General features: G+C 53.7%; 3 protein-coding genes across 3 annotated transcripts; 2 read left to right on the top strand and 1 right to left on the bottom strand.

The window, feature by feature from the left end:
* Nucleotides 1-896: 896 nt before the first annotated feature.
* CSUI_008029 (triose-phosphate isomerase) lies at nucleotides 897-4,434 on the top strand. The gene is made up of 5 exons (XM_068068168.1): nucleotides 897-1,302; nucleotides 1,548-1,671; nucleotides 2,133-2,271; nucleotides 2,605-2,790; nucleotides 3,633-4,434. Exons 1-5 carry the CDS (start codon nucleotides 1,191-1,193, stop codon nucleotides 3,831-3,833), a joined length of 762 nt encoding a protein of 253 aa, XP_067919853.1. The 5' UTR covers nucleotides 897-1,190; the 3' UTR covers nucleotides 3,834-4,434.
* Nucleotides 4,435-5,125: 691 nt separating this feature from the next.
* CSUI_008028 (uncharacterized protein) lies at nucleotides 5,126-14,017 on the bottom strand. Its single transcript, XM_068068167.1, has 6 exons — nucleotides 13,900-14,017; nucleotides 11,816-12,144; nucleotides 8,822-10,103; nucleotides 8,046-8,245; nucleotides 7,342-7,500; nucleotides 5,126-5,187 (listed from the first exon to the last, which is right to left on the bottom strand). The coding sequence occupies exons 1-6, from the start codon at nucleotides 13,934-13,936 to the stop codon at nucleotides 5,152-5,154; spliced, it is 2,043 nt and encodes a 680-aa protein (XP_067919852.1). The 5' UTR covers nucleotides 13,937-14,017; the 3' UTR covers nucleotides 5,126-5,151.
* Nucleotides 14,018-14,059: 42 nt separating this feature from the next.
* On the top strand, nucleotides 14,060-15,048 carry CSUI_008027 (uncharacterized protein; the record flags this gene model as incomplete). The annotated part of the gene is made up of 2 exons (XM_068068166.1): nucleotides 14,060-14,065; nucleotides 14,830-15,048. 2 exons carry the CDS (start codon nucleotides 14,060-14,062, stop codon nucleotides 15,046-15,048), a joined length of 225 nt encoding a protein of 74 aa, XP_067919851.1.
* Between the last annotated feature and the right edge of the window lie 2,677 nt (nucleotides 15,049-17,725).

The following is a 17,725-nucleotide window of genomic DNA, read 5'->3' as shown; positions in this document are numbered from 1 at the left end:
CTTGAATCGGTGTGTCAGGGCTAGACAGCTTTGCTACTGTTAGTCTTGCTGAGACCGAACCGGGTGGGCCGACTGCGAGGCACGGCCTCGAGTGCGAGAATTGCAAGACATCGCGCGGGCAGAGAAGAATCCGCCCCCCTCTCCTGCAAGCCAGCGAAGTTCTTGACTCTCCTAGTCAGACGTATATAACTGAAACCCCTTACAGGACCCCCCCGCCGAATGGGGGAAGTTCTCCAGGTGGGACACAGGAAGATGGTTACGCGTGTTTCATTCTGGGGACAGGGATGACCGTGAGGAATGTGCAAAGTGGAAAGTGACTCTAGCACAGTACGTTGTTTGCTCTTCCTCGCTCGAAGGAAGAAGAGAGAACGCGTGTTCTCTTTGTTCGGCGGGGAAGCTTGGGTGTGCCTCCGGAGTCCTCGTGACGCAAGCGACGCTAAATTACCGACTGCGAGCCTAGCGTCGTCACGGGTTGTTGGCTGGAAGGCAAGCGCTCCACTCCAGGAAGTATAGTGGACTCACCGCGTGAGCAGTCCAGAAGACGTGGACATTGTCCGGGAAAACGGGGGCTCCTTTGCAAAAGCACATCCGATCGCGATGTTGCGCATACGCAGAGGCAGTTGAACGGCCCGGCACTCGCAGTTTCCAGGCCAGTGACAAAGAAACGTTTCCGACGACCGCAGGGTTTTCCGCTCAGCAATCGAGAAATAGTATGCGAGACAGTGTGAGTGTAGTGTCTTGAAACAGTACTGGCTGCAGTTGCAACGTCCCCGCCGTCGTCTTACGCGCCGGCCTCGGCAAACAAACTCGACACCAGTGATGCGGTGTGTCCCAGGGCCTTACACAGCTACGGTACGACCGTCCCTCTGCACGCGCGTTGTCTTGTTATGTGTCCGAAGACCCTCCCCAGAACTGCGAAGTACAGGGCGCTTGACAGCTGGGCTGATTTGGTGAGTGGCAAAGCGACCCGTGTCCATGTCAACCTCGACAAACAGCTACGCGCAAAATGACGCCAGTGCTGAACCCCACCTTCGCCCCCCCCCTGCCCCTCGGATCAGTGTGCTGCTCGTGAACAGAGCGTCCGTCCCTGGAGTGGATAGTTGTTGCTATTTGTGTTTTGCTACAGTCTTCGCATTTTAGTTTCTAAGCAGCGGCTTTCGCTTCTGTGCTTTTGGGCCCTCTCGTTAAAAATGGTGCGCACTCCTTGGATCGGAGGTAACTGGAAATGCAACGGGACGGTCGGGTCTATCTCCGACTTATGTGGTGAATTCAAGAAAACGGAGTTCGACCCTCGAAGCATTGGTACGTTTTTTTTCTAGCGTTGTTCGCCGATGCACAGCGTCCAGCCAGTCATGTCCTTTTCGGGACAGGCGGCGCCGGCGAAAATGAGGACTGGCTCACTTTCGTGATTAGGGGCCTCTAGCGCCGGAAGCGAGAGTCCCGCGCTGAGACGGTTGAAGCACAAATTTTTTGCTCAGCGGGACGTACCTTGACAAGAGGCCATGCATCATGCACTCACTTCTTCGTATTCGTTTTGCTTTCCTCAGATGTCGTCATATTCCCAACCGCCCTTCACGCCTCCCTTACCCGCGAGAAGCTGCCCGAGAAATACCATGTTGGCTTGCAAAACTGCTCCAAAACCCACAACGGCGCATTCACTGGCGAGATCAGGTGAGTACAGGCCAGTGAAGCTCGGCTCGGGACTCGTCACTTGTTTCACTTGATCATTTTTTTGCTGAGTTCGGAATCTTGCCTGTGCCACTGGATCCCGACCAGAGGATAGGAGGCCGCGGGTTGCCGATGTGTAGGTAAAGCCCAACAAACTGTACGCGTCTGACTGCGTAGATGCCTGTCTGTCAATATTTCTGTGTGTTGAACGACCCCTGCGTACGCGCCTGAAGATGTGTACAGCAGTGTGCTAGATACATAGGCAAAAAGACAGTTTCGAGTCTGCGACCAGACCTGCTCGCCTATGTGGCGTTGAATCGCACACGTTTTTCCTGCGCTAAGCTAGGACGTGACGCGTTCTCACGTGACATCGGACGCGGTGGCGAACGCCGTCGGTTCTGTGTCTGGTGACGCCGGTGAGCGTAGGACGTGTAAGCGTGCAGAATGGTTTCCGTTTTTCTCAGCGTGGAGATGATCAAAGACTTTGGCATCCGCTGGGTTCTGGCTGGCCACAGTGAAAGGAGACAATACTACGGGGAGACAAATGAGATTGTGGGGGAAAAAGTTGAAATGATCCTGTCGGAGAAAGATCTCAACGTGGCTGTAAGCCTGCGCACTGGGGGTGCGGTGTCTGTCCGCGGCCTTGGCCCGGGGGTTGTAGAGCGTCTGAGAACCCTACGCGTCCGAGCCAGCTGCAGCACAGACGTACACGGGTGTCAGCTCCGACTTCAGTTCGACGTGGTATTCAGGACGTCATAAGAGATCTCCTACGTGCAGCCCCGTGAGGTGCCGGCAGTGAGCTAGCAGATAGACACGGAAATTTCCATCTTGATTCTGGTGCTGATTTCAGAACACAGTTGCACCCGCAGCCTCCCGAAAGTTTTTCCGGAGTCGCCTTGGCGTTCGTTGCTCGTCTTGCTCTGTGCCACTTCACAGCTTTGCGTTGGAGAACACCTGAGCGAGCGAGAGTCTGGGAAGACAAATGAAGTAGTTGAGGCGCAGCTGGAAGCATGCCTCCCCAAGATCTCAGACTGGAATCGGGTTGTGATTGCGTACGAACCCGTCTGGGCCATCGGGACGGGCAAGGTGGCTACACCCGCGCAGGCCCAGGAAGTTCACGAGGTACCGACCGCGGCTGCTCTATTGTTTGTTAGTCCCGGCCTGACTGCCAGCCACCCATTTCTATAGAGTTAGCACAACGGAGCACAAGGGATAAATTGCATTCTGCTTTCATAGGCAGCTCGTAGTTGACCACGTCCCAGTCATTCTGTGCACCGGATACACCGGGGAACAATTGTCTTTCCTGTTGAGACCTCTTGAGAAAGAGATGTGCCTGTCAGTTGCTACCCGTCAGTATCCGTGTGCAAGCGGGTCTGTGCACTCGGCAGCGCTCATCGTTGAAAACGCTAATGGGCTGAGTATCTGCGGTTGGGAACGCGGCTAGACAGGTTGGTTAGCTCTGTGCTTCGACCGCCTGTCTGGCACTAGAGGCACTCAGCTGTAGGGGGACGGGCGGACCGTCTCGTCTCTCGCGAGCCCGGGCGACCGGAGTCCAGTTGGCAAACAGGAGAAGAGTGAGAACGGCCAGTAGTGGTACTTGTTTGGTCATTTTCGTTCAAGCGATGATCATGTGGTGGAGGGGGGGGATGGAGCTCAGTGCGGACCAAGGCTTTACTGATTGTTTCCTCTGTAGCAAACAAATTCTTCCCCGATGAGCAACGCCATCATGATGCCACCCGACTGAAGAAATTCCTAGCAACAGGGGCTGTTCTGTCTGTTCGGAATGACACTTCAACAATATTCTGTCGCGAACAGAGTTTTCTTGATTGGGATTCTGCGTCCTTGGCTCCCTTCTTAATGAATCAGGGGGCGTTGTCGTTTGAAGTTTAAGGAGAGGCGAGGGGGGGTGAAGAGGGTTCGGCTCAGCGCAGTGTGTAACTTTCTTTTTTTTTATTTTGTCGCAGCACATTCGTGGTTTTCTCAAGGAAAAAGTGAGCGCGGAGGTGGCGGAGAAGATTCGCGTCGTCTACGGTGGAAGCGTGAACGCGGCGAACAGCACAGAGCTCATTCTGCAACCTGATGTTGATGGATTCCTTGTTGGTGGCGCATCTCTGAAGAAGGACTTCCTCGAGATTATTGCATCGGGACTCAAGAAAAATGAGTAAACACGCACACGGGTCTGTTAAAATGGGGTGACCACATACCGCAACGGAGTCAACATGCGTTCATAAGACCGGCTTCCCCTTTCAACAGCACAGTGTCTATCACATCTTTGGACTCGGGTTCTAGTCGTCAACTCTGCTTCAGCCATCTTTCAGTGACACGCTGTATGTGCGCCACGAGCCTAGTGCATAGTGAGCCGCATGACAGTGCGGTCTCGCCCGTATGCAAGCCATTCCTGTGTGGCGGTTCCTTACCCCGAATGTTACTCGCCCCTGTTGTCGGTCAGGAGAATGGAGGGCAAGGGCGGAGGGTCAACCCGAGCAGGCAGGTCCTCCACACGGAACAGTCTTGCATTAACAGTTGTCTCGTATGCTTGCGGAGTAGAGTATTTCAGTTTCGCTCTCCCGTGAACTTTTGGGACTGCGTATTCTAGAACGCATGCTACTAGCGACATAGAGTACGACTATGGGCAATGGGGCCGTGACAGCCCGTCCCGGGTAGCGGCCGCCTGGCATCCTTTCTATCCAAGCCGAGGGGGCAGGCGCACATTAGCGGTGTGGTCCCCTTTTTCAACTTCGAGAGAAATGTTGCTTTAGGCCCAGGTGGTGTGGTGACCGATTTGTTTGTTTGGGCTGCGAGCAGGGTGCAGGGCCGCCCAGCCTGAATTTCTGGCTGTCTTACTTTCCAAGAAAATTCTTACACTATTTGTGCCGGGGATGCTCCCGTTCTCCATGTCACTGATAGGCACCTCCGCCTCGACGATTTCATCGAGATGTGGCGCACCTGATTGCCACATCTTAAGACAGCTGGGACACGATGATAGCCGTGGGTGACTGAAGCGGTATTTATTCTTTGCTTGGACGTACTCCGTCTTGGCGTCGGTGGCTCACCCGTGACCAAAAACGGGTTCTATAGGCGTCAGCCGACCGAACGCCTTTGCAGTGTGTCGGGGTGCTAGAATAATTGAGCGCCTCTGTTGTAGGCGAACGCTGTCCCAAGTTTAACGAGTGCACGCGAAAGCTTAGCGAAAGACTCAGCTATTCATTCAGCGCGCCGACAGTGCAGAGAAACTGTAATAAGTGATGTTCCGTCCAGGAAACCAAGCAGTTGCTGAGAGCGGTCGCGGCAGCTGCGTTTTCGCAAGGCGACGCGGAAACCCTCTAGTGGTGATGGGTCCAGGTGTTTGGTGAAGTACCTTGAAAGGTGCATGTCGTCGGGGTTGATCGTGAGATATTAGGTTGTCTCAGGAAGTTGTCACTCCGTCTGGGTTTTTGCTGCTCCAGAGATAACCCAGAAGCCGAAAACGGGGACGGCAGCCCCTCAAAGAAGACAGGAGGCAAGAAACTCTTCAGCAAGCTGCGCGGCAGCAAGGACAAATAAATGCAAGATACGGAAGGCAAGTAACGAAGAGTAGAGCGCTGCTTGCGACGAACCGTCTGCAAGGCGGTTCTCGACCAACGGAACAAAGCCGGGGCGAGAACTACAAAGGCTCTTCAATGAAACGGCTGTGGAAAGCGCAGCTTAAACATCCTTTTGGTACGAACTTGCGAAAGTCCCCACATCGAAAAAAACGAGCCAACTAAATGAGACTAACACATTTTTCGTATTGCACGATGGTGAATCAGAAGTCACTGTAACGCACCCTTTCCCGGAGACGCAGCTCTTCCCTCCTTCAAAGAAGTGGCGGAGCGGGGGGGGGTGTCGAGAAATTTGCTGCCAGTAGCAGCCTTCTCGATCCCTCTGCGAGACTGGAGTTCCTCAGCCTTCAGCTGGCAGCTTATCCGCCGGTCCACCAGTCGTGTATTCTAAGTTTCATTCGGACAGCGCTATCAGGGTTGTGATAGATCGTCGGAAGTGGCGGTCAAAAGCCCGTTCTCAGGGGCGTGATTAGGAGGAAGCGACTATTATCATTGCAATACCTACCGGGACGCAAAAGTTCAATCGCCTGAATCCAGCAGCCACCCCTGTTCACTCTACCCCCCCCGTGGAGTACTCGCTACAGGTTGCCTGAGCAAGCAAACGAAGACAGCAACATGGTGCGAAGACAGCGACATGGTTGCCTCGAAGGAGTCACGCTTCTCCCGGCGTGGGGGTGAGATACGTGACTGTTTTGAAACGCGTAACCCTGTTGCAGCTCATGCAGACATACACTGCAATAACAGAAGGGTAAGACGTTCGCAGGGAAACGTAAACCACAACGACCTTCGTATGCCACAGCAACACAACGAAGAGCGCGCACGTGGAAGCCCTGCATTAGTACGCCAAACTATCGCCAGCGTGCTGAACACTTTGAGAAAAGACGAAATACACAGCTCTCACAGCTGCGCACACTTCTCATCCCGGAATGCAGGATGGCTCCGTAGCGGGTTGACAACCGTGACCCGAACAGGACTTTAGCCGCTTCGGACGAAAGCTAGACAGCATCGACTGTACACACAGACAAAATCGCACAGAAAGACCTTTAGACCACAGCAAACGGCCGCACTGGCTCAGTTGCCCCGCACCGTGCAGCCACCCAGAAGCCACCTGCCAGAGCAAGTGTGCGTCACTCCCGCGGACTCCCAGGTGGAGATGCCGCGCCCGTAAGCAGATACCTGACCATTCACGACGCATACTCCGGATACCCATGTCATGGACCGAGAGTCCTACCAGGACCGACTCGCGCAAGGAAACGGCCTTGCTGTATGTGGACTGAAGAAACATTCTCCACCGTGCCCAGCTGTGACTACTTCGTCGAAGCAAAAACTGCCCACAATAAGGGGCAGCTCAGGACTTCTCAGATGTTGAGTTTCGACAGCGGGAGCCAATCCAAACAGAAAATGAGCCCTGCGCCGCTTGTAAAAACAAGACGCTCATGGCCTGCTTCTTACCAGAAGCAAATATCGCTACATGGATATCCAAGATAATATTTTCTCCTGGAAAGGGATGCAGATACAGGGGTTACTGAAATACTCCCGTGCACGAGATCCTTCGCCCTACGGACAACGGACGGCTGTTGGCGACGCCGGGTGATGACGCCCCTCGTTGGACAACCCGCTAGAGTGCACTTCATTCCTCCTGCCTTGGTCGGAAGGTTGCACAGATGTAAATGCGGGCTTCACATCCCTGCACAGATGTAAATGCGGGCTTCACATCCCTGCACAGATGGAAGGTGAACGCAGCTCTCAATCCCGCCACCCCCGGTACGCGTACATCCTCACTCAAATGCCAGCAGCCACCCCAGATTAGTCACTGCTTCGATTAACGTTCAAGAGAATAGACTGTCGCACTTCCGCTGTGGCTTGACGTAGGTCCGCTTCGCTGGACGCGAAGAGCGGCTGAAATAAGATGCACAGGTTGAGCGGAGCGTGTCTACTTCATCTTCTCGTAGCTTTCAGAAAAAAATAAGCGCGTTGTTCACTGTACGACTCTTCTAGAAGTACGTGAACGTTTCCGTCGCCTTGCTCGAGTTTCTCTGTCTCTCGCCTTCTCCCGGTATTATCGTGTCACACTACTCAGGTACCGGCTGACGTTGGTGTCTTCGCCACGCTGCGCGCCAAGCGGCTTCTTCATCGTAGCACTTGCATCTCGGGGAACATACGTGGTTACACCCTTGATACCCGCATGGGTAGCTTCGGGTTCCCCGCCAGCCATAGAAAACTCCGAACGGGCCTGATGGAATCTCTCCACCTGGGCGAGTCTGCACAAAACAGAGTGGGGCAGCTGTAAAGATGATCGGCCCCAAAACAGCAGTGCCCTTAGTCCAGAGAGTACGCTGACGCAGTCGCAATCCTGTAGAGACGAAGCGCGAGTGAGATAGTTGAGCTATCTCGTTTGCGGTTCTGAAATTCCTACGGTAATGAAGATCCGTAACTCCTCGAGACACCGTAAGAATCTCGGAGAGCAGCGCCCGGAGGAAAGAAGCTAGCAATAGCAGGAACTGACGCGATCAAGCATGTGCTGTCTTCGACCCCAAGCAGGCGTATGTGAACGGTTTAACAGCATCAAGGGGACATCCGAGCAGATGCTTTGGAGGATTCAACAGCATCAATGTGGCACAACCGGTGTCCAGCTCATGGGTATCCCGTTGCTCCGAGGCCGCGCCCCGAGGTTACGAAAGTTACTCATCCCAGGCAAGCAAAAGAGCAGGGCTCGTGTTTTTATGCAAGAAAAGTGGTCCAGCAAAACTCTGGCAGGAACAAGAGCTTCCTCCCCTACGTCGTCAAAAAACGTACCACAATGCAAGGTGCACTGCTTTGGTGAATGTCGAAAAACCCGTGGCAGTGCCGGGCACAGTAGTGGTTCCCGAAGACAGCTTTCACATCGTCACTTAGGCCGGTAGAAAGATACGGGTGGGCCTGCAGCTGAAACGAGAAGGGAATGTTGAGGGATTCCAGCGTGAACGCCGGGCTCAAATGGCTGGCCGGTTCAATGCCTGACGGAACAATGAGTAAACGAAAGAAACAAGAAAACTTCGCTGGCAAAAGCGTAGGCGCGGGGGAACATGCTGAGCCCGGGAAAACTGTGAGATTCATGGACCCTTCAATACTATCTCGAGACCCCTGCTGCGCCTCCTCATGGAAACTGAGGACTGAGGCAGACAGAAATCAACTGAGTTTCTTGAAGCGATGCTCCGAACTGGAAGCACGGCACTAGAAGTATCAGTTAACCATGTCAGGAAGCACACGGGAAAGAGTAGGTAGGACGGCCAGAGGAAGATGTGGCGTGAATAGACTGAAACAGAGAGAGCAGAGCCAACCTGCAAACTCGATGCCACTCTTTACGGAAGACGTCTCCCCCTTTCGCTTAGCTGTCGCCTCAGCTGCACGGGAGCCACTTGCCCGAGACTTGCTGTGAACTGATGGCGCTAACACGCACAGATATGCTTACACAAAGACGCAATGAAGAACCGTCACAGCTCTGGAACGTGTACAGCTGCGGGTGATGCACTAGGTACCGGCTTCCGTAGCTTCCGGGTGTGATTACAACACCAAATCTATGGCAGAGTCACCTGGATTCTCGTCAGGGCAATAGATAAGATCCGTCTCAGCCGCTGAGATGGTAGAGAGGTTCTTCAAGCGACAGTCGTTGAAAGCCGACAGTACAACGTCGCCTCGGAAGCAGAGCATGCGGAACCCTCCGTTTCCGCCCCCGCACCCGCAGGCCAGAACAGGTATATGCTTGGCATCCGTAGTCTCGGAATGCTTCTTCTCCTCCGCACTTCGCGCACACCGAGAGAATGTATCACGAGAAGACGAACTCTGATCCAACCAACAACCCGAGGAGTCTGTTGGAGCGCTTGCAGTTGGCACTGTCAGCTCGCCATCACGAGGCGAAGCAGCACTGACTTCTCCGTTGCGTTGTTTGTGCGGTGCGGTACCGTTGACATAATCAGGAGAGTTCTCCGAACGAGGGCAGCTCGGACAACTCGAGTCCGAGACAGGACTTTCCTGTGGTCGGTGTCCGCGGTCAAACCCTTGATCTTGTGTCTCTGTTCTCGCCCGCTTCTTCACTTGGTATGCGTGAGTGCACTGTTCTTCATTGGCCTCCCTCTCCTCGGCTGTGATATCGCGACTATGGCCCATTCTTGCATCCGCGGAACATCTGTAACGCGGTCTGCCTTCTTTATCCTTCGCGGCAGTGGATCCTGCCGGTGGTGCCGTCTCGTTTTCAACTCTGTTTGCTCCCTGCTTTGGTTCCTGCTTCGGGGAACGCCAACCGTCCCCACCCTTTCCTTGCTTTTGTAACGCAGAATTTCGGTATTTATATCGGTGCTGCGCAGGTTCGCCTTCTGTCTTGATTCGCTGATAGAATCCTGTTCTTCCTGCACGAGCACGTATTTGCGTTGCTAGGTTTGGGGTCAGCAGAGTTGGCGGTATCTGACTTTTTGTACTGGTTGTAAGATTTCGGTCCTCCATCATGTTTTCCTTCCTGCCCTCCCCTGCAGAGCCCTCGCTGCTCCTATCGGTGCATCCCTCTTCACTCCGCGCAGTCCAGAGTTCAGTTCTTGTGTCTACGCAGTTGTCACCACCATTTTCATTTTCTTCTCCGCCTGTCTCTTTCCTTTTGCTGCCACCAGCTTGGTTTCCTGACGACGTACGTGGCTTTTCGCTCGCAACAGTCCTAGGCCTTTGCTGCGAATAGCGACGCTTTGTCTCTTCCCAGATCGTGCACGAGCAACTGAGCAGAGGCTGGACAAGGAACAGTCCCATTCCCACTTCAGGCTTCTCTTCGGGGCGAACAACGAGCAGACGACGAAGAGAAGGAGAATCCTTCATGCTCCATGTAATGTCCTGCCAAATGTCGAGAAGCATAGAAAACGGGAACAATGACCTTCGGGCAACAGAAAGAACACGATCATCCTCGGTACAGGGACGTGTTGCAACCCCTCTAGGCCAACCCGGCCGTTCACGAAACCAGTAACACAGCTGCCTGCACACCCTACTCCGGAATCCGCTACGAATTCCTGTACAGATTGGAAACGGGGATCCCTCTGCGGGCCACCCGTCTAGACAGCTTAGCTCCCAGACTTTGTTTCGTACACCTTCAAAGGCGTATGGTTGGCGCTGTGCCTCCTACGAAAATACTCGCAAAATGAAAACAGGCCATCATAGGAGAGCTGGCCACTGTTCTCAAAGAAAGCCTCCAATGTGACTCAAGGACTAGAAGAAAGTTGCACTGGGCTGTTGTTCTACGCTATGAATGACCATTCTTCCCGAACCCCGTTGACAAAGCAAACGAAAAAAATACAGGACTGCTTCACATGAAAACGGGAACTCAGTAGGCGCCCGCTTAGCACGGATTTGTGATCTTCAAGATAGAACGCAGTTATTTTCCATACTCTATCTATCGGGGATAAGCTCTGGTAGCAGTTCAAGCACTGTCAACAGTCCGTAGTCAACACTACAGCACCGTCATACCGAAGCACTCAGAGGAAATGCGGCCCGCACAAACGCTGGGAAAACAGTCAATAACCTTGTAGTCACACCAGTACAGACTGATGGTTCAGATTTTCCTTGCATCGGAGAACGAGAAGTAGGGCAATCAAAAGCAACCAAAAGCATTTGTGAAGCTATGAGAATTAGACGCGGTAGGGATAACGAGGTCGGCAGAAGTTTAAGCTTCCAGAGGATGACTAAGTACCCGCAGAGTCAACGCCCTACAGCAATCTACACAGAGCAGAATCGGAGAAGCACCACCGGTGAAAGTACTGCGTGTTTTCAAAGTCCGGCATCCTCACAAACGCTTGGTCTTTTGCCATTTCGATAAGATGTTTTGTCCATTCGAGACCACACGGTGTCATTCCCCGCCGGTCTCGGCAAGCGCGTCGCGGGTTGTAACGGCGAAAAGGATAGATGGCTCCTCTTTGCCCGTTTTGTCTGCTTCCGCCTTGCGCCGTTTCCCCGCCGCCGTCTGGCTGGTTGTCTCTCCTGAGATCTTCCAGTTCACTCTCCACTGTTTCCTTTTCTTCTTCAAACTCCGTCGTCCAGGGTTTGCAACTGGCGCTGCCTGGGCTGTGGCTTGCAAGGTGTTGACTCTTTCGCTCGATTCCCCCTTCCTCATGCAGCACGTCCATTCCGCTAGCAGCCTTCTGTTTTCTCTTTTCATCTCCCATACTCCTCTCTTCTCCTTCTGTTCTCTCTCTCTCCGTCCTGTCAATACTGTTGCTTCTGCTGCAACATCGTGTTGCCCTTTCACTATGTGCTTCCTCTAACTCTCTCTCCTGGAACGAAGTGAAGACGCTCTGCTTACCGCGTGAGTCAACAAAATCACTCCTGCCATCTCGTTCGGCTCGATATGAAGCGACACACGTTGAATCTGGTGAGGGCATGCTCGCATCTGTCCTCAGCGGTGTACCGTGCACCCCTGTGCGGGCATGCCCATCCCGACTTTCACGGTCAGCTTCGGCTTCACATCCCTTCCTTACCGGTTTTTCTGCGTCTGCCGCCACTTTCCATTCTGTTCTATCGTGTCCCTGCTTTTCTTGTTGCATCTGGCTGCTTACCTCCTCGTCCTCGCAGATGTTTTTCTTGTCTTCCTCCACCTTGTTGCGAGCTACATCCTTTTCCGAAGGCAAGCCAGCTGGGGAGAATAGTACCGCGGGCCGGAAGACACTTATCTTTTGGGAGTCGCCGAGAGCCCCATTTCTCTCCCTGCTGACAAGCTTCCGCTTTGCTGCCGCCTGCTGTCCAGAGAGAGGTCGGCTTCTGACGCGAGAACTGCTTTCTACCCCTTCCCGACCCCGTTTTCCCAGTCCAGTCTCTATTACTGAATGCTTACCCACGCCGGCGGCCCTCGTTTCGGCTTTCTCCATCCTCACTTCACTACTGATGCCTGAGAAGTCAAACTGCGCGCTTCAACGGATGTCGGCGGGTTTCCTGCTATCTCGAACTTCCGTACACTTCTCCGAACTCAGTAATTCTTTGGGCTGATGGCGCGGAAATCGTGAAACGACCCCCTGGTACCACACCGATCAATCAATTTCCTCGACTGCGGAGGTTTTCTCTCAAGTTCACCAATCCTCCCTGTCCATGCTCTACCCGCAGAAGGTTCCTCCGCAACTCTCACCTACGCTCCAGTGTGTATCATACGACTGGCGGAGCTGACTGACGGGAACCTAGCTTCTACGCGCAAATCGATGACACCTTCGGTCGTCTGCAAGGACAGGTGGGAGACACCGCAAGCACTCCAGAGCCTTGGCTTCAAATCCCTTCCGCTCCACGCGCCACTGCGAGACAACCTCCACATTTAGCGCCCGCGCGAGAAAGTGCTGCTGTAGTCTCTTCAGGTCTTTTATAACGCCAGAACTGATCCACGAGCAATAATTAAAACAAAGGGGGTGCCGCTCAAAGCCATACGTCACCTGCGACTGTTGGAAGACGTCACCGTCGGAATGCGTCTGACAAATTGCCTGAGACATTGCGTTACATATAAAGCCGCGGACCCCTGAGCAACATGAGGTTCTGGTCACCGCAGCAGACCGGTAACATCTTCTGAGTGCTCACGTGATAGTGACGAGAACTATGTCACATACAGGAACTCAATTTGATGGCGTTACCTTTCACATACGGACACAGTTCATCGCCCGCAAGATACGAGTTCTCGCATCGCACCTGATGGTGACAGCGAGATATATTTCTGCGTACATGCGCACCTGAACTCCAGCTCACCACAGAAGACGTGCCTCGGTCCAAGAAGTGGGAGCGAAAAGATCACAGCTGCAGGTTCGAAAAAAAAGAAGAGGATACCTGATGACCCTCGCCAGTTTCGGCCAATACCACGCATACACGCGGAAGTGTGGACACAGCACAAGTAGGACAATCTGAAGAGTGGATGGAGGTGCCGAGAAACGACGAGAAGTTGATACGATTGGTTGCCACCAGCCAGACATTCCAGCACCTATTCCTGTATAGTTCCTGACAGCCCTGCTGCCGCCGCCATGGTGATGAAGGTTCCGCAGGGATGAAGAGGATCACCTATGCGTGCTGTTTTCTTTGTAGGACGGTGCAGCGCAACATGCGTGACCGCATCACTTGCTGCCCGTCAGGGTCCGCACAGCCAGGACCGGGATGTTCAATGAAAAGCAATGTGAAGGTCCACGGATGCTCATCGGAAGCAAGCTGTTACACGATTCGGGCATCAATCGCATGCAAGGAAACTGTGGTGTGCGCCGGGTGGAGACACAAATACTGTGTGAGGATCGATGGACGGAAGAAGGGAATGCCAGCCCACACAGTCCGGTCGGTTGATCGAAAACAGACAATTCTTCTCAGCGGCACCCCCCAACTTCTGTAAACCTATCACAAACTCAGACCGAGAGACTAAAAAGATATCGACACGGCTCTGAAAACGAAGCGTAACAGCAGGCAAAAAGGAAAGCCCCTGGAGCACAATGGCCAAACAAATAGCAAAAGACAAAGAGCCCCGGACGGCTTTTCTCTTGTTTCATAGTTTTGAAATGGATCGCGTATAATTCACCTGGTCAAGCATCTGCTAGAGACACGTTTTCCTTCAGGGGCGGAACAAGTTGTCTCCAGTAGGGGTGGTGGGAGCTGTCTTGACAACGGGATTCAGTTGCCTACCTCCTACCAGTGTTCCCAGCAGAACTTGCGTTCCTTTGCTGCATGATTAGGTGTTCTACGTAACTGAAGTCTCTTTGACAGGTTTGCTGTTCACTGGAGCTCGTGTCCTCCCCTAATGTGGCGGCCTGGAGCCGGACCGCCACAACGCAATCCGTCCATCCAGCTGTATGAGTGTACAGCGGGGGAAGAGCGACGCAAGTACCTTTGTCGTAAAGACTGCGGGTCCGAGGCGCAACAGTGGAGAACTGCTCCATTTTTCGCCTGGTGTCGATTTCAGAATCTGCACCGTGCCTTGATCTCTGTGCGCCGGTAAGCCCACCAGTTCGTAGTCTGCTGCGGGGCGCCCTAGCTTAGTTCTCTAGAAAGTCAGGCGTCCGTGGCAACCGATTTTCCAGGAAGCAGGGGTTAGAAGAGCGTGGACAGCGCGTGTCACTTTCCGATGCCGGCTCATGAGGGCTCCGTATGTCTCGGGAATGGCACTTCGAAAAACACCTCGAACAGAACCCTCCGCTCTCATCTTGTCGCAGATGAAAATTGTCGGGGTACTTCACTTTTCATGGCCGGTGTTAAAGCGGGAAAGAGACCCGCATGCGAAGTGATCGAAACGGTTCGCTCAAGGATGGGTAGCTAGGCTATCGAGTAAGGAAGTCCCGGCCGACCCCGCTAGATGGACACGCAGAGCTTCAGTTCTTCGCAGCTGTCGGCTGTGTTACCTCCGCGACGCAGCAGACTTTTCCTTCCGAACGTGATGAAGATTTGCCATTCTGAAATCTCGATCTGATGACTCTTCGGTGCGTGGGTGGTCTTGGTGATCTCAGGAATACCGGCTTTTGCCTGGCTTCGAGCGGAGGCGCGTATTCTCGGTAGTCCGAGAGCTTGTCTTTACTGCTGCGTCACGTCCCAGTCCAAGCTCTTTGTCTGCCCCGTGTGTGCGCAGCCCCAGTTCACTCATTCTCCCTACCTTGTCAAATATCGGACTGCCTCGGCGCCGTCGACTTTCTCCTGGAACTCTCAGTCCCGCGTCATTTTTCTTGGCCTTGGCCGTACGTGGCCCAGACAGCTACCCGAGGGTACAATTAGATTGCCTTATGGTATTTCTTGGCGAGCCCTCCTAGAGCTTCGATCTGGTGCGGCAAATGCCTGTGGCTGGGCCTGAGTGCCATCTTCTATCCGGTACTCTCGTGCCCTGCATGACAGCGGTTTTTCAGTTAGGCGGCGCCTGCGATCTTCATAGATATAATACGGGGACTGCTAAGCTGTACGCGCTCAGGAAAATGGACTTCCGTCGCAGGTTCTTTATTTCCGAGGTCTTTTGATTGCTACGGAGTGAGTACCGTTCCCCACCGCGCATCTAGACTGGCGCCATCCGGCTCGTCGGGGGCTTCCCTCTAGTGAAGCCGACGAGTTCATCCTCTGATACAACCACTGAGTGCCAGCCGGTCAGTCAGACAGCCAACGATCGGGCCACTTAGCCGGCCGACTGCCGTGTGGTACGGCAATTTGTCTCAGGGCGACATCCAGTCCAAGCTTCGGACGGCGGTGCTAGTCGCTTTTCAATAATTGATCTCCGATCACCGGCGATCCGTACAACGGATGAGCTGATAGCACTTTTCGGATCAGTCACTCAGCTGTGTGTTACGGACGTTTCGATTGTTGCCACTCTGGGAATGAAAGAGGGGCGCGTTTTCTTCTTGGCGTTAATATCGAGGCTTTCTTGCTAGCGAATATGTTCAGCTTCTCCTTATAGAGATGATCACGTCGATTATTGCCCTTAGTGCAGCCGCTGTGGCCGCCAGAAGGCATGCCGTTGCCTCGACCGATGACAGTACTCCTGCGACCTCCACGCCTCCGAGGCCGGAACAACAGAAGAAATCTCGTCGTTCGGCTGTCCGTCCGGTGGCCCCGCCTTTTCTTCAGAGGATAAAGACGCGGGAGACGAGGCGATCCACGACGGAAGGTTCAGGACATTCTGATTGGGACCGGGATGCCTGGGGGCATATTATTGTCTGTTCGACGTTGTCGCCTTCTTCCGTGTTGTCTCCTTCGGTTGTGAGGGCGAAGTCGCACCCTCGTGACAAAGAGGCACGCGGGACGCGGAAACTTTCTGCACCTCCTAGTTTTTTCGACTGTACAGATGATGCCTCTCCACGGGCGGTCACCGCGAAGGCAGGTACAACGTTCATAGAGCTCAAGGAGGTTGGGCGACGGGTCGAGAAGAGCGGAAGAGGCGGAACAGCACAGGAAGAGATGCAGGATGATCTCCCCGTGATGGGCGATACCAACCGGTCTTTGGGGGGCAGCAGTTACACACCACTTTGTACAGGGCGATGCGTGCAGAGACATTTTTAGAGACGAAGAACCAATTTTTCGAGTGAAAAAGAGGTCGTCGGTCAAGGGCCGTGTTGCAAGAACGCGGTATCGCATGTAAAAAATGTGTACAGGCTTTTCGAATGGAAGCGCGGTTCTTGGTCAAGCAGCATACTGCAAAAAAGCGAGATCGGATGGGTTGAAGTGTATACGCTTGAAGCGTGGGAACATGATTGCCGTGCAACTCCGTGGGTCTTAGCGCGTGGTGTTTCACTAGCAAGACCACAACGTCGGCTACCGAGTTACCACATCTCATGTTCACATCGATTCTTCAGATGACATGCAGGGAAGCCCCCGTCCTAAACTTCGAGAGGATTCGTGGGCTCGTCGGCCGGAAGCACCCCTGCAAGCAGTTCATTCTTCCTCGGGAATTAGTTTTTTTTTCTCGTGTCCTCGAAGCTCGGGGCAGCTTCTGTTATTGCAGAAAGCTGTAGATTAGATTAACTGTACTGACCGCGTCCGTGCACAAACTGCCGCCTTTTCTGCCGGGCGCGACTGTCGCGCATGGTAGACCGTGTTAAATGCAAACCAATCGTATCTACTGGCACATCCAACCAGTTCGCTGGAATGTGCGCTGTTCTAGTGGCTTCCCTGTCCCAGCTACACGCTAGCCTTTTCTTCGCGATTCAACTGCGCTGCGAAGTCGGGCGACGGGCAAGTAATTGTTTTGCCTCTGGAATTGGCGGGTGGTTTTTTATTTTTGCCTTTTCTCCGTACGGAGACGGGCAGGATGTTGAGTTGGTTTGGTTCGCACGGGCGACAGGGTTTAGCCTATTTCTGTCGATGTTTTCCATTCTTATGAGTCCTCTCCTGGGTTCACCCCTAAGGCCGTGGATGTGAGAGCAAGCTGACACTCGTAGGAGTCCCTGTACAATGCAACGGAGAGCAGCGTCTTCGGCTCATTGGCAGTAGACACGGTTTACAGCCCACTGCCATTCATTGTTGCGCTGACTGAGCTTTGATGCATACATCGGTCAGCTGTCTTGAGTGTCTGTGGCAGATTGGCTGTGCTGTGACTGTTCGAGACAGTGCGTTATGCATGGAAGGAGGTGTTACGTAGCCGGAGATGGCGGCAAAACAGGTTGTGATTTTGGCAATGTGTAGGAGAATCGGCGCAGTGCAAGGCAACAGGGTAGACTGTTCGCCGTTTGCTTGGAGCAGACTGGGGTAGCAACTCGTTGTGAGTGCTGAACTGTAGCCCAAGTGCGATTTGGCTCTGCGCGAGGCGCTAGCACCAAGGGAGCTGTCCAGCACGACAGGCGGTTTGACCGACGGTTGCATTTTCAGCACGAGGCGCAGCTGCTCATTTCCCGACATCCGCGGTGACAGGGTATCGGAGCCGCGCTGATCGGAGGCAGGGAATCGGGCCCACCACAAACGGGCTGAGAGCTCGTTGATGTAAAGCTCTTCCCGTCTAGTTGGATGCTCTCGAGTTAGCTGTTGCACGCAGAAGGTCGGGGACATCG

The sequence above is a fragment of the Cystoisospora suis genome (assembly GCF_002600585.1).
Source record: "Cystoisospora suis strain Wien I chromosome Unknown contig_4383, whole genome shotgun sequence".
NCBI classification, from domain to species: Eukaryota; Apicomplexa; class Conoidasida; order Eucoccidiorida; family Sarcocystidae; genus Cystoisospora; species Cystoisospora suis.
The sequence above is the reverse complement of the archived record's forward strand: the minus strand, read 5'-3'. Positions and strand labels throughout refer to the sequence as shown.